The 26,604-nt window shown below is 33.3% G+C and overlaps 2 protein-coding genes and 2 long non-coding RNA genes across 5 annotated transcripts; 3 read left to right on the top strand and 1 right to left on the bottom strand.

The window, feature by feature from the left end:
* The first annotated feature begins 2,133 nt into the window (after positions 1-2,133).
* On the top strand, positions 2,134-7,430 carry LOC107908745 (serine/threonine protein phosphatase 2A 57 kDa regulatory subunit B' beta isoform). 2 transcript variants are annotated; one of them, XM_016836005.2, is made up of 2 exons: positions 2,134-3,748; positions 6,627-7,430. In XM_016836005.2, exons 1-2 carry the CDS (start codon positions 2,591-2,593, stop codon positions 6,945-6,947), a joined length of 1,479 nt encoding a protein of 492 aa, XP_016691494.1. In that variant the 5' UTR covers positions 2,134-2,590; the 3' UTR covers positions 6,948-7,430. The 2 variants fall into 2 exon arrangements, with proteins under 2 accessions (XP_016691494.1, XP_016691495.1); XM_016836006.2 differs by lacking the exon at positions 6,627-7,430 and adding an exon at positions 4,194-4,514 and having other exon boundaries at positions 2,145-3,748.
* An 8,469-nt stretch (positions 7,431-15,899) lies between these two features.
* LOC107908743 (zinc finger protein ZAT5) lies at positions 15,900-17,423 on the top strand. Its single transcript, XM_016836004.2, has one exon. The coding sequence runs from the start codon at positions 16,480-16,482 to the stop codon at positions 17,344-17,346; it is 867 nt and encodes a 288-aa protein (XP_016691493.2). The 5' UTR covers positions 15,900-16,479; the 3' UTR covers positions 17,347-17,423.
* An 802-nt stretch (positions 17,424-18,225) lies between these two features.
* On the top strand, positions 18,226-20,131 carry LOC121220934 (uncharacterized). Its single transcript, XR_005918204.1, has 2 exons — positions 18,226-18,595; positions 19,440-20,131. It is a non-coding gene; the product is annotated as an uncharacterized lncRNA (long non-coding RNA).
* Positions 19,797-20,422, bottom strand: LOC107908172 (uncharacterized). Its single transcript, XR_001686924.2, has 2 exons — positions 20,338-20,422; positions 19,797-20,040 (listed from the first exon to the last, which is right to left on the bottom strand). It is a non-coding gene; the product is annotated as an uncharacterized lncRNA (long non-coding RNA).
* Positions 20,423-26,604: the final 6,182 nt, after the last annotated feature.

Below are 26,604 nucleotides of genomic sequence, written 5' to 3'. Positions count from 1 at the left end.
AGAATTTGTATTTTTTTAAATTTTCCCTATTAATAGATCAGTCGAATTTTATATATTATTATAAATTTAATGATATCCATATTTCATATTTTTTATATTATTTGTTTTTAATATCATTATTCTTCTTTTATAAATTTTTTAACTTATCAATTTGCAATAATATTCAAGTAAAATAAAAATACTATCATTTCAAATGGTTTATATTTAAGAGTTTTTGAGATTTATAATAAATAATCTTTTAAAGTTTTTGGAATTTTTTAACTTTTTAGAATTTTCTTATACTTTAATTAATTTAGAAAAATCTTTTACATTTTTTTTCACCATTCAAATTTCAAAAAGTTAAACATTTTCTTAATTTAAAAATATTTTTATAATTTTTTATATTTTAGATATTTTGCATTTATATATATTTGAAAATTTCTTAACATAGCAATGTCAGCCTAATGAAAGTTTGTGAAGAGTTTTTTTTTTATAAACTACATAAATAGCTACATAGTTATATAATTATGGTTAAATTTTTATTTTGGTTATTTAATTAAAAAATATTATAATACGGTCATTAATATTTTAAAATTTTTTGTCACTCAACGAGTTAAGTTTACGATGGTGGCACTTTTTAACTGGTATAATAATAATTTTAGTCCTTAATTTTTATACTTTCTATTAATCTAACCTTAATTCTATTGAAAATAATTAAAGATTGGAATTCTTTTTAAAAATGTAGAAAATTCCACATAAAAATTCTAAAAAGAACATTAAAGACTAAAATTTTAAATAAAATAGATAAAAAATTCAAAAATAGGTAATGTTGGAGAAAATGAAGTAAAATTATTTTTCATTGTAAGAAAAGGAAAGGAAAAAAAAAATTCAGAATATAATTTTTTATATAATTTATTGTTACGATTTGAGTTTTGAAAAATAATTTAAATGAATTGAATTTTGGGCGTAAGTTTGAAAAATAAAATTTTGAAGAAAATTTTGTGTTTTTTTTCTCTAAAAAAATTTTATCATAGTAAATTTCATAAATCTTTGTAATATCCATACTAAAAGTCATGAAACTCAACTTGAAAATATTATTAATTTTATTTTGTTCTATTTAATTTATTATCGGAGTCTATTGAATAATATTTTTTGTTCTTATATCTCAATATTGGACAATTTTAAACTTTATTGCAATAAAATGTAGAATTTTTTTTACGAACATTAGTTTTTAATCATATTTAAACTTTACAAAATATTATGTTAAGAGATTGAAATTGATCTGTTTTTATTCATTTTCATGATTTTATGACTAGTGCTAAAGATTTGTTGTTGCAATAACCTGAAATTTTATATAGAAATTTCTAATTTGTTAAAAATAATTATGAGTTTTTTTTTATATTTTTATATATAATTGGGGTTAATTTGAAAAAAAAATTAAAAAATGAAGATTAAAATTGTTATTATGAATGTTGTCCAAATTCTTTATATATAAAACTTAGAGACGGATTCACATATTAAGCCAATGAAGGGGATAAACACTTTGAATATAAATTTAAATGAAGTGACATAAATATAATATTAATTTCGTGTAACCAAAGTGAGACTAGTCCAACTTTGAAAGTTTGACTAAGTTGTCAAATGACCCAGTTTACTTAACCAATTCAATCTGGTCAAGGAGACAGGGTTGACCCCATCAACCTCTCTCTTTTTCTTCAATAATCTCAAATTATTCACAATAATTGCTTGATTCGTGATTACAAGGATAACCTCAACTTCGCCTAATTTCCCAAATTAACCAAACCTAATTAAAAGATTACCATTTTATTTTTTAATTGTCTTTTTATTCATAAATTTTATTAGAGAAGAAAAGAAATTATTTAATAGGATCCAAAATTCTTGCAGATGCTTAAATTTCGGATTACCCAAAATAGAAACATTAGAATTTTTATTATTTGTAGTAAAAAAGTAGAAATTTTAATTTTCCACGTAGATTGTCCGTCGTGGGGTCCAGATTTTGGGGATTCCTCCACGTACATAAAAAACGACGTCAAAAGAATGTTCAAAATTTTTTAAAAAAACTACATTTTTTTTTTGAAAATAATCTACAAATTTAATTAAATTTATATAAAGATACTGTTTATAAAGGCGTTTATTGCAATCATTCCTTTCATTCAAAAAGTTTCCTCGTCACTCTATTCTCTCTCTCTCTCTCTCTATTTTTATCTTTTTCCCATTAGATTGGTCCGTCCAGTTGATCGCCGGAAATCCACCGCCGTTAGAGCAGCTGCCAACATTCCGGCTATCTGCTTTTTCTGACGGTTGATTCCGAATTTTCGATCAATTAATGGTGACAAGAATCCAATCATTTCCGGAAAAAAATTTCAAAAAAATCATTTTAGAAATCCCCGTTCCCCTTCTCTAATCTAAATTTTGTACCTCATTCCATATCCATTTATATTTTTTGAATTTGTTTCGTAGGGGCAATTATTCCATGCATTCCGATCCATTGAAACCTCAAAATCACAGCTGTCGAGTTCCTAATCCCTAGCTCGAGTAGTCAACCTAATCCTTGTTAGGTTTTAATTTTTTTTTAATTTTTGGGGTCAGAATGTTCAAGAAAATTATCAAAGGAAGCCGGAAGCATTCTAAATCGGACTCAACGGATGCTAGTTCCCGTCCACCACGTTCCGGCAATACCGGGTCGGATCTAAACCCTAATTTGGTCGTCAACCACGCTTCCCGGCCCGGGCAGGGGGCACCACCAAGCACAAATTCCAGCAGCCCTATGGTCCCTCCACCGATGTGCGCCGTCGAACCCTTGCCGTTATTACGAGACACCCCCGTTTCGGAGAGACAAAACCTATTCATGCGAAAATTACAGATTTGTTGCTTCCTATTTGATTTCACCGATGTCTTGAAATCGGCCCGAGAAAAAGAAATCAAGCGGCTAACGTTGCTGGAACTCGTTGATTATATTCAGTCCGGGTCTGGCAAAATCACGGAGATTTGCCAGGAAGAGATGATTAAAATGGTCGGAATCAACATTTTTCGGTCCCTACCTCCGGCGTCTCACGAAAATACAGGGCAAGGTGCCTCGGATCCTGAAGAAGAGGAACCCTATTTGGATCCCACGTGGCCACATTTACAGATAGTATACGAGCTTCTCTTGAGATATGTTGTGTCCTCGGATACAGATACTAAAGTTGCAAAGAAATATATTGATCATTCCTTCATTTTGAAGTTGCTTGATTTGTTTGATTCGGAGGATCCCAGGGAAAGGGAGTTTTTGAAAACGATTCTTCATAGGATTTATGGTAAATTCATGGTGCATCGACCATTCATTAGGAAGGCGATAAATAATATCTTCTATAGGTTTATATATGAAACAGAGAGGCATAGTGGGACCGGGGAGCTTCTGGAGATTCTAGGGAGCATCATTAATGGGTTCGCATTGCCTATGAAAGAGGAACATAAGTTGTTCCTTGTGAGAGCGTTGATTCCTTTGCATAAGCCGAAACCTATTGCCATGTATCATCAGCAGTTGTCTTATTGTATTATACAGTTTGTTGAGAAGGATTATAAGCTAGCTGATACGGTTATTAGAGGGTTGTTGAAGTATTGGCCTTTGACTAATTGTCAGAAGGAAGTTCTCTTCCTCGGGGAACTTGAGGAAGTACTTGAAGCAACACAGTTTGCAGAGTTCCAACGATGTATGGTTCCGCTTTTCAGACAGATTGCACGTTGCCTCAATAGCTTACATTTCCAGGTAACTTTTAAGGCCTTCTTTCTTTTGAATATTTGACTGAGAGCATGCAAATTCCAGTAGCATGAGTAGTCAATCACCTCTGGGAAACAATAGTATTGTTAATTGTGAATTGTGAATTGTGGAATGTTGAACTGTTGCTAGGATGTTAAGAACTTAGAATAAATCATATGATTACTTTTCAGATAACTTTCAAGGGCTTTTGTCTTTTGAATATGTCACTATGACTCTGCTAATTTTAATTGCTTGAGTAGTAAATCACCAATGTTGAATTGTTACTAGGATGTGAAATTAAACCATATGATAATAATTAATTTTGATGCAATGCTGCCAGTTGTTGTTAGCTTATGATGTTTATCATTTATAAATTTATGGTACTTCATAATTTCTTGTGATTCTGACTGTTGAACTGATACTGATTCATGAAGAATAACATTTGGCTCTTTAGGAAACTGCTGCAATTTGTGGGATACACCTCTTTTCTCATTTCTGATTTGTTTTTGGGAAGTTGTGCCAAGTGTTTTCTTGTTTTTAGCATTATATTTGTGTTTGTTTCACTTTGGTAGCATTTGGTGCTTTCCCATGTTATCATTCTAATGGAATGTGATTGCTAAGAAAGTTACTTTACAATGTTTGGTATACATGGGAAGCTATTGATTAAAATCCCAGGAAAGTTACATGACTAGGTTTGGTTTACTAAGTACTTTCCTAGGAATGTAATGATAATTTTATGATTTACCCTTATTAAATAAAATATAATATTCATGTATTTAATTTTATCATAAAATTTATTCTTAACAAATATTCGGATTAAATATTTAATATTAAAATTTAATTGATAATTTTTATATTATTTTTTCACAACCCCAATGTAACCTAATTTACTTTGAATATTGAAAAAAAACATAATTTACTCGAATATAATACATAACTGCTTTGAAATTTGATTGATCGTTTGACTTATCTATTTTACTTCTAAATGGGCTGTCAATCATTTACTCATTCTTGAAAATCATTCCAGTAGAATTCTCAATCACATACAACAAACCATAATTCAAAGGTAAATCATGGAAAAAGGTTATGATGAAATCAGTCTTAGAGTTGAGCATAAACTTTAATTTTTTTTTCTTTTGCTCGTAAAAATTCATAATACTATAATAAAATTGAATTTTCAATTACTATACCGAAAAGAAAGAGAACAAACAATAGAATATAAATATAATAAGTAAATGATATAATATGTAGATGATTAAATATTCATATAAAAAATAAAATCAGGGAAAAAAAAACTTACTTACGAAGATTACGTCAAAGTAGTAGAGAAAATCAAGTAGTAGAAAGGAGGAAGGAGGCACTAGCTTTTTTATTTTTTACATTTATTAATAGACTGCTATCCTAAACTAATATAAAATAAGGTTAAATTTTCTTGATATTTTTTAAAACTTTCAATCTACATGGGAAAGTAACTTCCCACTTTTTATCATGGGAATCACATTACCATGTTCATGGGAAAGTAACTCCCAAGGGAAAGTTAGATTCCAAGGAAAGTAAATAAAATTTGACATACCAAACTTTGGAATCACTTTCTAACTTATTAAATTCCTAGGAAAGTGGCTACTTTCCATCATACCAAACGCCACCTTCAATCTTTCTGCATCAAGCAGAAAAGTCGCAAAAAGGTATGTATAGTAGCTCATTGCCCTATTCACTAACCCACTAGTCTCAGCTTTCTCCCATGGTGTAGTTTATCTGTGCTTGTTGGAGTGAGCTACTCTGTCCTGGGTATGGCTGAGATTCAGGCAAGCATCAATTGCTGCTTTGTGTAATGTCTTGCATCATTGATTTTCTATAGTTGTCCTCTTTGTTTGTATTGCTATTTTAGAGCGTATGAATGGATATCCAATGATCCAAACTTCAACTTGTGGTTGCTTAGGAAGTTCTTTCTGTTTTCATTTTAGGTGCATTCTTTAGATTTCTTGGATAGCTGCTCATAATGATATAATTTCACTAAAATTGGAATTCAATTTCTTCTCAACAAATTTTCATTTTAAGTATATATGTTGGTTTCCAGATAGCATAGTAATTGCTTAGTTCCATAGATTGCTTTGCATTTCATCATGACTCCGTCTATTATAAATCTTCAGTCTTGTGCTCCTTTATTGATTTATTGTCCCATATCTTTTTACTTGTTCAATTTTCCTTTACATTGTTTTGCTTGGAGGGGAAAAGGAAGGAAAAGATACCTTCTTCCATCCTTTTCTTTGTTTTGTAGGAGGGTAAAGAAAGAGAAGGGAAATGGGTAGACATATACCTCTCTTTCTCTCCAAATCCCATCCTTCCAAATGTGGGAGGAAAATACACATTTAAATCAACAATGTTATTTGAAATTTTGCCCCTTGCCTCTTTCTTTCCTTTTATTTTCTGTCGTTGATTCTGAAGATTGATAGAAAAGATAACTTTCCTTCATCTCCATTTTTTTCTTTCCTCGTCTATTTCCCTTCCGTCTCTCCGTCTTCCTTCCTACCAAACATAGTGTTCTGTCTTGTAGATGGCATTTTACCTTAAGTTCCATATGGTTGGATGGTTCTTAACTGGGCTGGTTGAGCTAAATTTCACCCATGATGGACCAGCTTTTTTAAAGGAGGATAAGATACAATGTACTGTATCTGTATCCTTGGATGGTTCTAAACTGGTCTTGTTGAGCTAAGTCGTTAGGTGTTTACTTTATTAGTAAGCTTTCTACTGCACTGCTTACAGTTTAGAAATGGTGGAGGGAGACGGTTCTTACAATTGTTTTTGGTTTCTTTATAACTTGCTTTTGATCTTAGTAGTAAGATAGAAGTTTCTCCAGGATTCTTGCTAAGACCCTATTGTATTGCAGGTTGCAGAAAGAGCCCTCTTCTTGTGGAATAATGAACACATTGTGAACTTAATTGCCCTGAATCGGCAGGTGATATTACCAATCATATTTGAGGCATTGGAGAGGAATATCCATGGTCATTGGAATCAGGCAGTTCATGGGTTGACCATGAATGTGCGGAAGATGTTCATGGAAATGGATGCTGATTTGTTTGATGAGTGTCAGAGAGAGTTTGCAGAGAAAGAAGCCAGAGCTCAAGAGGTGGAAGAGCAAAGAGAAATGACATGGAAAAAACTGGCAGATGTGGCAGCGGAGAGAGGAGACAATATGTTAACAGTGTAACTGATTAATGAAGTAATTCGTTTTGGGATAGTGGCTCTGCTGCAGTTCCCTTCTCCATTTTGGTGGTATTCTTTTTCTTTTGCCCCCTAACTTCATTTCTATTTTATTTTTGTTGTCAATCTGATCAATGAAGACATTTAAAATTCATGGAGTTTGTTAGTTCATGCTGAAGATTAAGAACCATCTGTGAGGAACGACTTGTATTTTTTTTCCTTGTCACTCTTTGTTCTTCCTACAAAAGAAGTATCAGACTTTTAGTTTGTATTCATAGTATTACATGAAATTTCATTCTTTGAGATAAAATTAGGATCAAATTATTGAAACTCATGTGGCTGGATATCTCAACATGCCTTGGTTTGGTTGGTTTATTCATTACTGTTGCTAAAATTGGACAGACAGACATTCCCGTTGCAAGTGTGCAAGTTTGTAACTTATGCTACTCGGATTTAGATGTGTTATGTATGGATGTGTGTTTGATTTTGATATGTTTATTTTTAAAGATCCTTTTACATATTTTTAAAGTGTTTGGAGGATCATATCTTTATCCAGACATAAAAAATATGTGGTTATGGATGCTTCTTGGAAGATGAAGAGTGCAATAATTTGTACACAGTTAAGCATTTGGGAGACAGGTTGGGTAGAAGCTGAGATGTCGTACTTGATTTTTTTTGTGCATCAGATATTCAGGTTATATAGGTTTTCTTCATTTTCTGAAAATAATAACGTTGAGGTAGCTGTCATCAAGGCGTCCAATAAGAAACCAATTATGGAACTGAAAATTTCACATGTTCCACACTCTCTGTTATGTCTTCTTATAGATTGTCCATCTGTTTTTATTTTATTTTTATATTTCCCCCACTTAATTGATATATACTAGTTTCATATTGGATATTGTTTTTCTTTTTGTTCGAATTGGGCATTGTAATTACTAAAACTAGAATACCGGTATATCTAAAGTTGACAAGTTGTGTATAGGTATTTTATTTTTACTATATTTTGTATTTCGTGCAATTACATGCATTTGCAATTTTGTAAAAAACGAAACAGTATTGCAAAAACTATTCAAAATGCCATTGACATTTTTTTTTCCTTATTATATTTGAGAAAGAAATAATAAGTCTTTCCGAAGGGAAAAACAAAGAAAAAAAAACAGGTCTAGTGAAAGGAATAGTGGGAGATCTAAAATAAAAGGAAAAACAAAAATATAATCATATCCACCAAAGAAAAACAGCTTCGAAAAGCGTCAGCTTAAAAAGGTGGAGAAAAAGCTATTCACATTTTCCGTAGCTTCTCTATTTTCAAAACAGTCATTTGGTTTGCTAGATCTTGTCTTCATGATTATAACCCAAAACCCAAAGTTTTGTTAACAGAGGAAGGCATGTTGAAGAAAGGTCCATGGAGAACCTCAGCTGGAAAAACAATTCCTAAAATCCATAGAGGCCATTGTGGAAGCGGCAGGACCCGAACGCATTGCGCCAGCCCTGATTACACCTATTAGATTACTTGGTCTCAAGGTATTTCACTCTTTTGGGAAAATATGATTTTTTTTTCCCTGGAATTTTCAGTTTAGTTGGTTTCATTAATTTAATAGAAAATATGGTATGACTTCATGAATGCAAATGATGTGTTTTTAGTTGCTTTTTTCTCAAGTTTCTAATTTATTCTCACAATTCTTAACAAGTAGCTTACGTAGGATCATAGGGAATTATGGAGTAGTTGCAAAGTTTAGCTTATTTACTTCATAAGTAGTAGTCATCTAGTTGAGGGTGGAAGACATTTCTAGAACGTTGCCTGTTGCATTTAACTTTTGCACGGAACACTTGTGTACTGTTTGCAACCTTGGTTGGATCGTCCTTTATCTTCATTCAGCTGCCACTCTCTCTAGATATATCTATTTTTAAATGCAACCCATTGCATTAAATTCTTACTTTGAACATTACAAGTTCATATATTAGAAGGGTTTAACAAAGTCTAATTCCAAAGTTTGGTCTAAGCATTAATGCCATTCGAAGTAATATTCTGGATATTATGCATTTTCAAGATGACAACATAAACTCGAAAAGTGTGCTTTACTGGTTCAGCTTCAATCTGAAACTCAGAAAACTCTTACTTCTCTTTATCTGCTCAAAGGCATCGTCTCTGCTATACAAAAAAGATCACATTTTTCTTATGGCTTGTTGATTTGTTACTCTTTATGTTTCTGGCAGGTTTGCCGATTGAGGTTAACATGAAATATTTGGAACCAGTCAATAAATAAGTAAAGCTGCTTGGAAAGGTGAAAAACCATAGTTTTAGATACCCAGAGAGTAATGTGTATGACATTGCATGATCAGTTTGAACAAATATGAAGTGAGTGGAGGTAAAAGGTTGGCCACCGTCCTAAAGGGGTTTGTGTGAGAGGCCTATGGCTATGGTGACTAAGATGCTGCCACCCTCTATTTTCAACATATAATTAATGTGGTGAATGTGTTCAAGTATTTATTGGTCGGCCAATATTGTTGGCTTCATCCATAGAACCGCCTCATCAGTCAATCTCCGTTTAATACATTATCACTAAGATAGGCGGCTAAGATAGCCACCCAAGGGGGGGCCTTTTGGAATAAAGGGGCATTTTCCATGATTAGGATTAGGAAGGCTCCTATGTCCTCCTATCTTATGCTGGCCTGGTTATAGACAAGGTTTATTTAATGCTATCAGAAATCATGTACCAATCTAAATTGATGTTATTTCAAATTATAAAGTCAAAAGTTTTCCATTAATCAAACTTACCTATCAAGGAAGAACAAGTGAGAGATGGGTCTTTGTCCAAATAATACCTAGAATTTCGCCTAGTTACCACTGTAGCATGTACATTTTTAGGTCCAATTGTAAATTTATCCCTTTATTTCACAAAAAAAAAAAATTATTTGTCTAATTTGTACTTTATTAAAACTAACAAGTTAATTTCATTGGGTAACACTATTAAATCTTCTGTTAAATCATTAGTTCAACAATTTATATGCATGAAATTAGTAAAAAGCAGTAGTTCAACTACTTATATGCAACAAATCAGAAAAATAAATTAACAATTCGTGTTTACTAACAACTGAATTAACTTGTCAAATTTTGTAAAATATAAGGACTCAATTTTAATAAATTAAAAGTAGAAGGACTAACTCGTAATTTCATGAATCGAAGCGATGAAATTCACAACTAATTCCACCTCTTTCGACCAAATCAAGCCGGGGCCTAAAACAGTCAAAGACGACTGCTATAAGGCTTAGGAGGGACATAGTTTGTCCAAAACTAATTCAGTCTTTGGAGAAAAAGCCCATATCTCCCGTAATGGGTTAACCCCATCAAATATTTGGACTGAGGTAGCAGCTTACACCACCATCGCATTCTTTAGTTTACGTTAGAAGAGTGAAAATTTTTATATGATATATTTATAAAAACTGATTTGCCAATTCAAATAGTAAAAATATTGAAAATATGGTGTATTCAGTTTGAATCTCATCAAATGTGTTTTTCTTGAATTTATATGATTTAAAATGATGAAAACATCTCCATATAATGTTGAGTGATAAGGCAATGTTGAGCGAGTTCGAACAAAATTTCATAACATTTTATGGTTTTTCTCTAGGGATGGATTAGGTTTGAGCTTAATAATTTTTTATACTAGAAACGATATATTTAAATATATTTACATTTTTTAATAATCGCGAGTGGGGAATGAGATTAATCCCAAGCTTTCATGCCTATAACATAATATTCTTGTCACTAGACTAAGAGGTTGTTGGGATTGAATCCTTAAAGCATCATCATTATTTCAATCATGCTATTATGTTAGACGTTGAATGCCAGTTTGAATTTGACATAGAGCATATTTAAAATTTGTGGAACAACTTGTAAATATGTGTGTATATATCACATAAATATGTTGGAGATGAAAAACAACCAATATCAATAAAATTTAGGAGGGCCATTTTTTAAAAAAAATTTTAAAAACATCAAATTCAAGTCATTCATACGGTAGTTATACACATATTTACAATTTGATTCACATTTTTAAATATTTTTCACATCAAATTTGAACTAACATTTAATACTCAAGCAAATAGACAGATTAAGAGAATGACATATTTGACACCATATTGATACTTCCAAGTTTAGAAACCTAACTTAAAATCTAATCCATATATATATATATGATGACATTATTTTTTTGTGTTCAAATTATTATAATATTTTTATATATTAACAATTTGATTTCTAAATTTCAAAGTATCAATATATTTGTTTTTAGAATCAAAGCATCAATATCCTATAATTTCTAAATTATATATGTGTCATATTCATGTTAATTTTTACATTTTGTATAGTTGGTTATAGTTACTTAATTAAAAATGATTTTATATAAATTTTAATACATATTATAGTTTTGTTGCGTATATTTTATTTTTGGTATTATCAAATGTTTTATTAATTTCTTTTTTTGTGATGTGCCTTAATACATCTTATATTTTACGTCATTTATTATAATTTTTTAACTTTAACATTAAATTTATTTATTCAAAAATTGAATTATTACACTTTAATAAAAAAATCATATATATTTTTCTAATTAATGGTATTGTTTAATTTTCCATATTCTACTAAAAAAAGAAGAAGAAGAAGATTTTCAAGGCCTAGGGTGGTAAATTTATTTACACATAATTAGAACATTGAACAGCTGGGGACTGTTTTTACGTCTCATCCTAATAATATCTTAACATAAAAAGGTGGGCCTTATCTTTGGGGGAAGAAAGAGAGAGTTGGTGTTTCGTGGTGTGTTTGTAGCTGCAAATGCATCACACTGTCACCACTACCCCCATTACCGCGACTATATATTTCTAACTTATTAGACCAATCATTGGCTTACAACAAGTCTTTTGAGTTTGGATGGGCGATTGAGTGCGCTGTAGTGCGTTTAGTCTATTTTTTATCTCACGTTACAGTATCGCTACAATATCTAATTTTACCTCTATCGTTGTTTTTATACTAACCACAGATAAACGCACCACTTATCTAAACTCACCCTAAGAAGATCTTTTCCATGGTTTTCAAACATTAAGCTACAAGTATGCTGATGATGTTGGTGTGTCAATTGTCATATAAATCACATAATTTTTATGTGGGATCCAAGTTTCCCACCTGTACACATATAATTTTTTTGGCTGCGACTTAGAAACCAATCTTTCTTTTCCTGTTTTTATTTCAGGAACAAACTATTTGAGCCCCTACTCTTTTATCCATCGACACAACATGCACCAAGTATAAATTGGTGCTTACTCACTCATGGATAGTGTCAAGCGATACACAAGAGCTTTCGCCTCCCCCAAAAAGGGTGAAATTATAGTTTAGCCTTTTGAAAGAATAAGATTGTAAGTTAAGACTATGGTATAATTGGATTTTGTCCTCTAAATTTTTATAATTCAATTCTTCCCATAAAAAAGTTTCTAGCTTTGCTAACAAGTTTTGGATTTGAACCTCAAAATCCTCTTTGTACAAATATTAAATTTATACATAAATTTTGGTTTAATATGCAATTTAACACATGAACTTTGACATGATGCAATTATAAACGTGCAACTTGAATTATGGTCCATATTTATACATAAACCTTTGATCTTGATTCAATTGTACCCTTTTAAAGAAATGAATTCATACATTTATTTTCATATTTGATTAATATAATTGCTTATTTATGCAATGTTTCAACATAAATAGTGTTAATTGGATACTATTATTAGTAATTTATAAAAATTGAATCAAATCAAAATTTTATATTCAAAATTACACAAAATTAAAATTTACATATTGAATCAAAATTTATATATAATTTTAATATTTATCCCAGTAAAAAAATCCCTTGGCTGCATTCTAAGTTGTTAACAAAAGGGTAGTAGAGGATATATACGATAACATGTCAATTCTCCTCTATATAATGAGATTATCTACCTTCATCCATACTTAACTTTGTTGGTTAATATACTTAATCCCCAACATTTGGTTTTGCATGCTTTTTGAACACAGATGCTGCGTATTTATTTAAGATTTATTTTATTTGAAAGTTTAAATCTCTTAAAAAATTTAAGAAATTTGGAACATTTCATTTAACACTGACAGAAAACAATATAAAATAGAGAAGACACAAATATATTTATATAGATTGATGGTCAAACCTACATTTACACGAACGTGCTTAAAGAATTAATTCATTAACAAATTAATGATACAATCATTAATTACAATCCAATCAACTGTATTATTATCATAATCCATACAATTTAAGTGAACTCTCTTCAAACAACTTTTGATCTCTACAACTCTCAAAAGGTTTAACAAAATACACTCATTGAATGTTACCTAGTAAATTAATTTAATCAAAACTCTCAAAGGTTTAACAAAATATACTCATTGAATGTTCCCTAATAAATTAATTTGTACTCTCTCCAAATCGTGTTCTTCAACAGAGGATGTTGGTCATTCAAAACTGACACTATTAAAATTTATAAACTTTTGTACACTACCTCTTAAACAATATCAATCTTCATCCATTAAAAACCTTTAGAATTATCTAGTTTCCAATTGCAACCAAATTATACCTACAAAAAATAAAAATTAATAAGGTAATTACAAATTAAAATTGTCAACTAATGACCTTAAACACAGACTAAGCAGAGAGGGGACAATAAATTAAAATCTCTCTGTTATAGGAGCTTTGGAGTGTCTTAGATTCACATTCCATGAATTTTCCCTTAAACGAAGGAGCTTCCTTATTAGTGCAGCACCACTATCATCAATTATTCACTCCAATATTAATGCCTCTGCATGATTTATTAGATCAATAATAGAGTGCTAACAAATACTAATAAAAACAGTAGGCTGTATCTGATACTCTCTTTTAATCATTCTCATAAATCATCCCTATTTGTCTGAGTAACCTACCAACGATTTTAGAATTCGAAAAATTTATTAATATTATGATACATAAAATATAATAAAAATTAATTGAGTCAAATATAAAATATCTTTATTTTCACATGTTTTAATTATTATTTCCATAATGTCATGTTGTTATTATTATATTCAACTTAAATCATAGTACAAAAATAATAAAACAATAATTTATTCTTATTATTATGATATATGAAATATAAATTTTAAATATTCTTTAAGTAATTAATATAAATTATTTATAAAATTTAATTTAAATATATAAATCATATTTAAAAATTATGGTTAATATAAATCAGAGCAAATTTATAATTTCATACACAAATTTATTTTTGAAAAATCAAAAGCTTTTTTATTTTTGGTTTAAAAACCTGGTTTGCTTGACTATATATATATAACTTTAAAAAAAGTATCATTTTCATGAATTTATATATATATTCAAACTTAATTTGTATGCATTCGAGGAATCATAATTAAAGAAAAAAAAATAACATACAAGAAAAAGGGTCGAAGAAAACAAGAAAAGATAGCAGGGGAAAAGCAAAGAACAAATTTAAAGGGAAGAAATTCCATTTAATTTTTAATTCACACCAAATAAAAATTATGGTTTTGAGTTTTGATGCTTTACTTTAGGTAGGCTATATATATATAATATATATATATAGAGTGGTGAGGGTGGCGTTTGCTCTTACGTGACTCTCACAATCCTACAATAATTCCTTACGCCAAGAATCTGGCTCCGCAGCGCAGACATCAACATACCACCTCCACCTCCACCGCCGTCCTTCCTCCATATTTCTTATATAAATTTTAGGTGTTTGGTGGGTTCATGCTAACCATGTTGCTTGCTTCACTCCAACATATGCCAACTATGCTTTTCTTCTTTCAAAACACCACCTCATTAATAAATTATGTTCCTTACCTGTTTCTGAAACAAATTTTAGAGTATCAAGAATTATGTAAGTATATATTTACCATTTATGAAGTCGTAATTTCTAGTGCAATAGTTGCAAATAATATAATCCAACTTAACACTAGGTTTAGTATTAAGAAATGAATGGATGCATAATGCATGATGGCTTTCTAGATGATAATAATAATTTTGTTTATTCATGTTGCTAAAGTCAACTGGCCCATTTTAGACAAATGAGACATGCCTATTCACACTATATTATTGTATTATAAAATAAAACTCATGGTCTGCACTCAACTCCAAAGCTATACTAATCGGATTTATAGAATGTAATGTAATTCTGCTGCTGCATGTGAGAGATGGCAAAGCCTTTTGCCAACTCTGGGTATAAAATAGATTACAATTTCATCAACTTATATTTCACAACACCACATGAAACTACTTGATTTGTGCAATTAACAAATTTCTTATTAGTCATAAGTCTTACCTTTTTCTTACATTAAAATATGCTCCATGTCCTTGTCCTTATACTCTTCGTACATTATGAATTCAATCTCCCTACTTTCGCTTATTAACATCGTTGAAATTTTTCCATTAAATTTTATAGCTTGGCATTTTGAAATATATACAAAAAAATGGTTTTTTAATGAATTTAAATTTAATAAAAAAAATTGACCGCGATAACAACTGAACTTGTATTTTTAAATTCAAAAAATAGAGAGACTAAATTTCTTGAAATAAAAATAAGAAAAATAAATTTCAAATAAAAGCATATCTTAAATTAAGAAAAAAATCCTCTTACTTGTAAAAAGCCCGAATTTAGAAAACAGTAAATATAAGGAGATGCTTATTTGTAGAGAGTTACTTACTAATGTTAGTAGAAGTGTTGACCTATTAGTTACCTAATGACTAATTTCAAGAGGGATGTAAAAGGCAGTTAAGTGGATGATAGGCGATTAGCATGCTTGTGTTTAGTTGCCTCTCAAACTAGAATTATTACCTAATTAATTGATTGACAATTAGTTAAATTTAGTTAAAAGGTGAGCTTTACTATTCCTAACAAGTGACAAACAAAAAATGCCAACTTTGGGGCAGAGTTTAGCAACCTCTAATTAAAGTTTGTATTCAGTTAAAGAAAAAAAAACCAGATTACTAAAAGTATAAACAGGTGATTAAAAGACTTAACAGATATTAACCATGATCCAAGCAAGAAAAAGGCAAAATAAAAGTGGAGAGGCGCAAAATATGTGGTTCCAGCCTTGTAAACTAATTCTCCAAGTAGGAATCGTTGGGAAAAAGTAATGGGTTTGCTTCAAAGCCAACCGAATCTCAGTCGTTTCCTCGCCTTCTCATACTCCCATTGCATCTTTCTCTTTCCTATATAAAAATACAGTATTTGTTAAATCTATTTATGTTGTGGCCTATATATGATTTGTAGCTTTCAAAGTTAGGAAAACAATATAGTGGCACACCAAATTCCTGGGCAACTCTTATTTACAGGAGTTTTCAATCTCTGATCTTGTTACCTCATACGTACCATCCCCTTTCACTCATACTAACTTTTCTACTTTCTGCATAAAACCCTGTTTTTTTTATTCCCTTGATTTCATCACTCTATATTCATTCTCTCCGAGCTTGTTGATGATGATGATGATGATGATGATGATGGACAGTCAGGAGGAAGTTGCTGCTTGTAAAGATCAGTTGCAGATTATCAAAGGGAAACGTAGCAAACGCCCAAGGCAGCTGTCTCCTCTGAGTTTGGCGATGGGTTCAAGCCCAACGACAACGGCGACGACTTCTAGTGGAGCAGAAAGTGGAAGAAACAGCGATGATTGGAGGGGGTTTGGTTCTCCAACAACATCTGTTGAGTTAGCAGAAAGCACCAAGGAAGACGAAGACATGGCTAATTGTCTGATACTTTTGGCTCGAGGTCAAACAGGAAAGTTGGCACCCGAACCAGTTTCTATAGCGACAACAAGCAAGACGATGACCGGGACATATGTTCACCAGTGCAAGACGTGTAATCGGTGTTTCCCTTCATTCCAGGCGCTTGGTGGACATAGAGCCAGCCACAAGAAACCCAAGGTTGCTAACATTGAAGAGAATAATAAAGGGTTGATGTTTATGAAAGAGGACGTTCAACAGCCATTCAGTGACATGAACACAACGCTTTCACTCCAGATTACGAATAAGCCTGCTTTATGCCATATCAGTAAACCCAAAGTTCACGAGTGTTCCATGTGTGGCGCTGAGTTCTCGTCCGGACAAGCTCTTGGGGGTCATATGCGGAGGCATAGGACCATTCCTAATGCTGCTGCTGCAACAACAATTGTGAGGCCTGAATCAGATGATAAGCCCAAGAAGCCAAGAACTGTTCTGCAATTGGACCTTAACCTTCCAGCACCAGAAGATGATCATCAAAGGGAAACTAAATTTTCATTTGCTTCCAAGCAGGACAAACTAGTGCTCTTTTCGGCTTCTTCTTTGGTTGATTGCCATTACTAGAAATGCAAACTCAATCAATGTTGTATTAGTAACATGGATTGTTTTCTCATGAAATACCATTCATAATTGTTCATTAATTCTTTGAATTATTTTAAATATAACGTTTTGTTCCATGTTAATCAAAGTTGGAAAAAAATTCTTAATTTGGTTAAGTATATAAACTTTTTGTGTTCTTTTTCATACTAGCATTCGATCCGTATAAAGATAAATTACATTTTCTTTTCTTTTTTTGGCCCTGAGTTTACCACCACCAATTCCACAACCAAAAGTGGTGGATTAGGTTCTCTTGTTTGGATTGCAAGAAAGCTAAAGCTCCATAGGTATCTTATCTTTTTCATTAATATGACACACACACAAAAAAATAAAATAAAATAAAATTAAACGGATGGAAATCAAGCTAGCTAGATTCCTAACTGCCCTCCTTTTAGGGATCTACCTATGCATACTCTCACACTTAACTTTAAAACCATAGCTAATATGGTGACCCATGTGGAGGAAGGGAAACAAATTGGCTACTTAACTTAGCTTATTCATTAAATAATGCTTAATTTAGTAGCTTAACTTTTAATAAAGATCCTGATCATGTTGTGTTGCCAGCAGTGTTATGAAAAGTATAATGTTGAGAGACCCAATCATGATTGCATAATTTGCCTTACAATAGTTTGAGATTGGATGACAGGTTTTTCACTGCAAAAAGTGCCCTTATCTCTGTCTTATCAATCCATATTCTTACAATTGTAACACGTGAACGTACGTGTGTTGTTGTCGTAAATAAGGATATAAGGGCTCCATGAATAAGAACAAAAAGGGACTAGAAACTATATAAATATACCTAGTTACTCCTTTTTGTCTTGTTCCACTTTCCATGCAATGATGCAAATAGCGGCTCTCTTTTTAAATGGGGCTAATGGCCATATTTGGTGGGTATTGAGAAGCCACGCCATGTAACCCACTTGACTTCAGGGCATTCAAATCCAAGAGAAATAAGGCATCAATTCGTTTACCATTGGCAATGGTATTTGTATGGTGGTCTCACTGACATTAAAGAAAACAATAGACCAATCCCAATATTTCTGAACTCTTTCATATGCATTGCTGTACAAATAAGATTGATTTAATGTATTTGTTGGTTGTTGAAGGCAAAAAGCACGGCCAAGCCAGTGGCCACTCAATTAAGGAGAGGAGCATATACAAAGTGTTGAATTTGAAGTGGAGATGAGTTTTGTGCAGATGCGACAGGCATGCTAAGGTCAGTCATCCAGTTATATTATGCCTGCTTGAATAAAGCAAAAAAGGCCTGAATCAGTGAATCTTCTCTGTCCCACCAAGTTGGCCCCTCGAGCAGGCACTAGTAGTGGCAATGTCAATATACTTAGGAAACTTTTTAGGAATCTCTTTTCTGTGGTTTGCTGCCCAAATATGTCTCCATTAGCTTCCATGGAAATGGCCAGTGTGGGGCAGAGAAAAATCCCTGTTATCTTATACTTGTTACTTTTTTGCTTTCCGGAAATTAGTGAAACAAGTTATTTATATACACTCTCTTGTGATAATATTCTTTGATGTTCTCTCTGCTTTATATTTTGACATGAATCTTTGTTTTTACTATTATAAAGAAAATAATCTTATTAAAAAGAATACTTTCTAGGGAGGGGGTTGTTTTAATCTAACAATAAAGTGTTTTTAGGATAATCCAATTAGTTAATAGTCTTTCTTATTGACATCTCAAGCATGTAGGGGCTTTGGGTTAATGATAATAGTTATTTCTTATGAATCAAAATGGAGTTTATTTGATGGAGCTGTTTCTCAGCATGTTATATGCTTAATTAAATGTCTTCCTTAGATCTTATGGTGAATTTTAGTTTGAGTTTTGATTCTTTTTCATCAATGTTCCAGTCAATGACGGCAATGTAACCTTATTAGTGGGTCTCGGTTGAAAGGATTTATGTTCTTTCTTAGTTGGTCAACAAGTTCAAAGAATGCAACACTTGTTATACTGTTTCTCTCATTGTTATTGTTGGACTCGCTTGCAATTAAAATGCCCTTGTCTATTATGTTTCCCACTGATGCAATTTAAATTTCACCTTACCATACAGATAACTTGAATGGTAACATCGATAAACCTGTAGAAGATAGTGACACAACTCTTCATCTTGCCTGCCTTTATGCTTATCTGCCTTGTCTCCAGGTCAGTTTTCTGATTCTGATATTGTTGTTTTTCTCTGCTTATTCTGATGTTTTCTTTTTTTGTTGTAGCCCAAAAATTCTATGATTGATGAGTTAATCCATTGCAGTTACTTTTAGAAAGTGGGGGATAATTTGGAGGCCAAGGATGAAGATGGGGCTATATTATATGTGTGAACTCTAAATGTGTTTTACATATACTATCTTGTCTATGACTATTGAAATAGCTCAAATTTGTCCGGGCCCAGACCAAAAAACCAAACAAAAAATAAATGATAATTGTCCAGTCCATTTACAACTATTTAAACCCAAATTACAAACAGTTCATTACAAAGCCAAAAATTAAAAAAAACTAATGGCCCAAACGGCCCAAAACCTAAACATATTTCAGCGAAAAAAGAAACCCTAGTGCCCCCTTTGCGCCGCTGCCCCATGTGCGGTGTCAGCACAGCCACCGCCCGAGGACTGGCCACCTTGCACCAAAATGGCAAGCTTCATCTCTGACCGCCAGCCCTGCAAAACACAACAGAAGCAAACAGTAGAAAATAGCAATGTAATCGGCTATAAGAGCCGAATGAAATGTAATGTAAAAGGAGGGGGGGGGAAGAAAACGAATGTAAAAAAATATATATTGAAGAGAATCAATACAAAAATAAAACACAAAACGGAAGAGAAGGTTTTCATTTTTTTCTCTCTTTTTTTCATTCTATTTTCGAATGCATGTTTCTTTTTTTCGTTTTTATTAATCATGTATATATATAAGAATATAGACATAAAACAGAAGGAGGGAAAGATGAAGAGAAACCTCACCTGGGCGCGCCCTCGGAATCCTTTTTGTCGGTCTCCGTCGGAGTCAAAGACGGGTCCCGAATTTGAGGCGGATGAGGGTGAGAAGTGTTGTTCCAATAGGGTCGGAAGCGTGTAAATTATTGTACTAAAAAATCACACAAAGTTCAATTCCCAGGGAAGAGAGGTGGATCACAAGGATCTCTTAAATACCAAGTCTTTCCTTAGTCAGAATATTCCTTCTAACGTAATTTAATAGCACAATTAAATACTACTATTATACCCTCAAATATTGAAAGAAAAATAGGACAAAAAGAACATAAGAGTTTTAACGAGGTTCGGTAAATTATACCTACGTCCTCGGGCACCAACACCAGATGATAACTTTACTATCTTCAAAGTATTACAAACAAATAGAATTCCTTAAGAATTCTCAAATGAGAGAAGAGAGAAAACTAAGAGAGAAAGATTGGTTGGGATGAATTGAAATGAGAAATGAGAAGGCCTATTTATAGTTGAGGTTTAAGGACCAAACAATAAATAGCCCATTATTTCAAGGACCAAAAAAAAATTATCCCATGCCACTTTTTCAAAGTCAACTTTAGGGTGCTAAACTTGCACCACTTTGTATTGTTTGCCATTAATGTTGTCTCCCATTAATGTTAACAATCTCCACCTTGAAGATTTGATTAGGATAATCACATCTTCACACACTTCCTTCAACTCCCCAAATTCGATAAAGCTATCTTTTGTAGTGCCTACAAATGCACTCTCGAGCGCCATACACCTGAAGGTGCTCAAATTCTCAGGATGTTAATCAAGTTCAAACAATGATTAAACTTGATTGTTGTTACCACCTTGGTCATCATATCTGCGGGATTATCTGCTGTCGGAATCTTCTGAAGTAGAATTTTTCCTTTTTCAAAGACTTCCCGCACAAAGTGATATCTTACGTCGATATGCTTGGTTCTTGAATGATAGACTTGATTTTTCGCTAAATGAATAGCGCTCTGACTGTCACAATATAAACTTATGTGACTTTGAACAACTCCTAAGTCTTTCAACAATCCATTAAGCCAAATAGCCTCCTTAACAGCTTCTGTAACTGCCATATATTCTGCCTCTGTAGTAGACACAGCTACTGTAGACTGTAAGGTAGACTTCCAACTCACTGGGGCTTTCGCAAGAGTAAACAGATACCCCGTAGTTGAACGACGTTTATCTAAATCACCATCAAAGTCGGAATCAACATATCCAACTACAAACTGACCAAGTGCTATATCCTGTTCAAAAATTAAACCAACATCTACGGTTTTTCGAAGATACCGTAGAATCCATTTCACAGTTTGCCAATGTCCTTTTCCAGGATCATGCATATACCTGCTCACAACTCCAACAGCTTGTGAAATGTCAGGCCTCGTACACACCATCGCATACATCAAACTCCCAACTGCATTAGCATATGGGACTTTCGCCATATATTCTCTTTCATCTTCAGTCTTCGGAGATAATTGAGCACTAAGTTTCAAATGAGAAGCAAGTGGGGTACTTACATGTTTTGTGTTTTCATTTACACCAAAACATTGTAATACCTTTTTCAGATATTGCTTCTGATTTAAACAGAGCTTGCCTCTCGGTCTATCTCTACTTATCTCCATGCCGAGAATCTTCTTGGCCTCACCTAGATCTTTCATTTCGAACTCTTGATTCAACTGAGCCTTCAGCTTATCTATCTCATTTTGGCTCTTCGAAGCGATTAACATATCATCAACATACAAGAGTAGATAAATGAAAGATCCGTCATGCAGCTTCTGCAAATATACACAATTGTCATATTTGCTTCTTGTGTACTTCTGCCTTCTCATAAAGCTATCAAATCGCTTGTACCACTGCCTCGGGGATTGCTTCAATCCATATAGCGATTTGTTCAGCTTACAAACCCAATTTCTACCACCAGCATCTGTGTATCCTTCGGGCTGAGTCATATAGATCTCCTCTTCTAACTCACCATGCAAGAAAGCCGTCTTAACATCAAGTTGAGCTAGCTCCAAATTCAACTGTGTTACCAAGGCTAACAAAATTCTAATGGAGGAATGCTTCACAACAGGGGAAAATACATCATTGTAGTCAATTCCCTCCTTCTGAGCGTAGCCTTTAGCTACCAATCTTGCCTTGTAGCGAATATCCTTCTTGCTAGGAGATCCATCTTTCTTTGCGAATACCCACTTGCATCCGATTGCCCTTTTACCTTTCGGTAATTGCGCCAACTCCCAAGTATTGTTCTTCCGGAGAGACTGCATTTCTTCATCCATGACGCTTTTCCATTTATCACTTTCTAAGCTTTACATTGCTTCTTGATAAGTGATAGGAATATCATCAACAACGGGAAGGGCGTAGGCCACCATATCAGTAAATCGAGCAGGTTTACAAATTTCTCTCCGTGGCCTTGCAACTGCAACTGGTTCTGGTGTACTTAGTGGTTCTTGGGTCAGAACCTTTTCAACCTCTAATTCCTCCATTGTGGCTGGAGAATTAGACTTACTAACTGGGCAAATCCCCATCTACTCAAACTCCACCTGTTTTGGAGTACACTCCACCTGCTATGGAGTATTGCTCATCTGAATATCTTTATCTGCTACCTTTTTCAATGTGGCAGATTCATCAAAGGTAACATCTCTACTACAGATCATTTTCTTTGTGCTTAAGCACCAAAGTCGAAATCCCTTCACTCCAGAAGTGATTCCCATAAAGAGAGCTTTCTTTGCCCTCGGATCTAACTTTGACTCCTTCACATGGTAATATGCAGTGGTTCCAAACACATGTAAGGAATCATAATCTGTAGCCGGTTTTCCAGACCATACCTCCATAGGAGTTTTTATTTCTAATGCAGATGATGGCAAACGATTAACAAGATGGCCAGCGTATGTCACAGCCTCAGCCCAAAATTGCTTGCCCAACCCAGCATTGGACAACATACATCGAACTTTCTCCAGCAATGTTCGATTCATACGCTCTGCCAATCCATTCTGCTGTGGTGTATCCCTAACTGTGAAGTGTCGAACAATACCATACTCTTGGCACACATCGAAGAACGGATCACTTTTATATTCCCCTCCATTGTCCGTCCTAAGCCGCTTGATTTTCTTGCCAGTCTGGTTTTCGATCATAGTTTTCTATTTAAGAAAAACTCTAAGCACTTTATCCTTAGTTCTCATGGTATACACCCAAACTCTTCTGGAAAAGTCATCAACAAAAGTAACAAAGTAGTGTTTTCCTCCCAATGAAGGTGTCTTGGAAGGCCCCCACACATATGAGTGAACATATTCCAAAATACCTTTTGTATTATGGATAGCAGTACCGAATTTCATCTCTTTTGCTTTCCCAGAACACAATGCTTGCAAAATTTTAATTTGCAAGCCTTTGCACCTTTCAACGATCCTTGCTTTGCCAGAATTTGCAAGGATTTTTCGCTGGCATGTCCCAACTTCATATGCCACAACTGTATTGAGTCCAATTCTTTGTTGCCGGAAGCTGTAGCGACTACTCCAATAACTGTACTACCTTGGTAGTAATACAAGTTATTTTTCCTGATGCCCTTCAATATCACAAGTGCGCCAGATGTCACTTTCAAAATCCCATCTCTCATAGTAACAACTGAACCATTGGATTCCAAGGCTCCCAATGAGATAAGATTTTTCTTCAAACTGGGCACGTACCGAACATCAGTCAGAGCTCTGGTTGATCCATCTTGATTCTTTAATTGGATTGAACCTATCCCAACAGTTTTACAGGCATTGTCATTGCCCATATAAACAACTCCTCCATTTAGTTCTACTAAATCAGAGAACCACTCCCGGTTAGGGGACATATGAAAGGTACAACCCGAATCCAATATCCACTCATCTGAATGGAACGACGATGATGATGCAACCAGTGATAGTTCAGAGTCACTAGTATCATGCTTTGCAACACAAGCATCTACAGCAGCTTTTCCCTTATTCTTCAGCTTTGGACAATTTTTCTTCCAGTGGCCTTTCTCATGACAAAAGGCACATTCATCTTTCCCGAGTCTGGACTTTGACTTTGATCTCCCCTTTTAAGTTTTCTTCCGAGTGTATGAACGACCTCGGACTACTAAAGCTTCTGTATCTCTGATTGAGTTTTTTTGTTTGTCCTTCTTTCTCTGTTCATAACTGTATAAGGCCGCACAGACTTCGCTCAGAGATATATCACTCCTGCCATGAAGTAGAGTAGTTTCTAGGAACTCAAACTCCTCAGGAAGTGACCCCAACAGCATCAAAGCCAAATCTTCATCTTTGAATGTCTCATCCATATTCAGCAAATCAGTGACTAACTGATTAAATTTGGTGATGTGATCATTCATTGTGGTACTTGGGACGTATGTGAAGCGAAACAGTCTTTTCTTCAAGTGGAACTTATTTTGACTGTTTTTCTTCAAAAAATTTTCTTCAAGTGCCACCCACAACTTATTTGCAGAAGTCTCCTTTGAAAAAGCATACCTCTGCTCTCGAGAAAGGCATGATCGAATTGTGCCACATGCCAACCGATTGATCGCCTTCCAATCTTTCTCCTGTACATCATCTGGTTTCTCTTCATCAATGGCAATGTCTAGACCCTGCTGAAAAAGGGCATCTAGAACCTCACTTTGCCACATACCAAAATGGCCCGTGCCATCAAAGATCTCCACGGCCAATCTTGCATTTGCAATTGTCGGTCTTGTCCACATGGACGATGTTGAAGCTCCTACACCGACCGTTTTCTCCATAATCTTTCAATATACCTAAGGAAATCTTTTCTGATGTGGAAGATCAGTTTAAACTGCAACCACAGAGCATACTACGATTAACCTTCGGCTCTTGATACCACTTGTTGTTCCAATAGGGTCGGAAGCGTGTAAATTATTGTACTAAAAAATCACACAAAGTTCAATTCCCAGGGAAGAGAGATGGATCACAAGGATCTCTTAAATACCAAGTCTTTCCTTAGTTAGAATATTCCTTCTAACGTAATTTAATAGCACAATTAAATACTACTATTATACCTTCAAATATTGAAAGAAAAATAGGACAAAAAGAACATAAGAGTTTTAACGAGGTTCGGTAAATTATACCTACGTCCTCGGACACTAACACCAGATGATAACTTTACTATCTTCAAAGTATTAAAAACAAATAGAATTCCTTAAGAATTCTCAAATGAGAGAAGAGAGAAAACTAAGAGAGAAAGATTGGTTGGGATGAATTGAAATGAGAAATGAGAAGGCCTATTTATAGTTGAGGTTTAAGGACCAAACAATAAATAGCCCATTATCTCAAGGACCAAAAAAAAATTATCCCATGCCACTTTTTCAAAGTCAACTTTAGGGTGCTAAACTTGCACCACTTTGTATTGTTTGCCATTAATGTTGTCTCCTATTAATGTTAACAAGAAGGATCTGTTTTTAGTTTGAGGGGAATAAAATGCTAGGATTTAGGGTTTTCTGAGGTGAATTTTGAGGGGATTAAACGACGCCGTATAGAGCATGCTTCAGTGGCTTTAAAACGGCGTCGTATGAGGCCTGTAACTCGCGACCCGACCCGACTGGCCAGGATCCGCGTGTTTTAGCCTTGAGGGTTTATTTTCGCAATCAGTCCCTATTTTTTTCAAGCGCACTTCAATCCAGGCCTGTTATTTCCTTTTCAATTTAATCTCCTATTTTATTTTTGTTCTATTTTAGTCCCCATCGAAGTTGAGCGTTTTGAAGGCCAGGGTTATTTTCCTTTTTGGTCCTTATCCTTTCGCGCGCGTCACAGTTTGGTCCTTATTCTTTATTTTATTTTTTATTTTACCCCAAATCTTTGTTCTAGAATTCAAATTGGTCTTTTCGTTGTTATTTTGTTATTTTAGTAACGAATATAATTATTATTATACTTGGTTTTTTTCATTATTACATTATATTAATGTTGTTCACTAATATTGTATTATTATTATTATTATTATTATTACCAAATATTTATGTATACTTTTTAATCCCAAGTTTTATTATATATACATATCTTTTATAATATATACATGCACATAATATATACCTACAAACGTTTTTAATTTTTATAAATATATATATATACCTACCTTTATATATATTTTATTTCATAACTTTATATATATTTACATACATACCCATACATATTTTTTATATACATGCATATATACATATTTATATATTTTTATATATTTTATAATTTATACACACGACTATATATATCTACATACACATCTTCTTTTTCATAA

This window comes from Gossypium hirsutum, chromosome D09, assembly GCF_007990345.1.
Source record: "Gossypium hirsutum isolate 1008001.06 chromosome D09, Gossypium_hirsutum_v2.1, whole genome shotgun sequence".
Taxonomy (NCBI): domain Eukaryota; kingdom Viridiplantae; phylum Streptophyta; class Magnoliopsida; order Malvales; family Malvaceae; genus Gossypium; species Gossypium hirsutum.
Note: the sequence above shows the minus strand (reverse complement) of the source record. Positions and strands in the feature narration are given on the sequence as shown.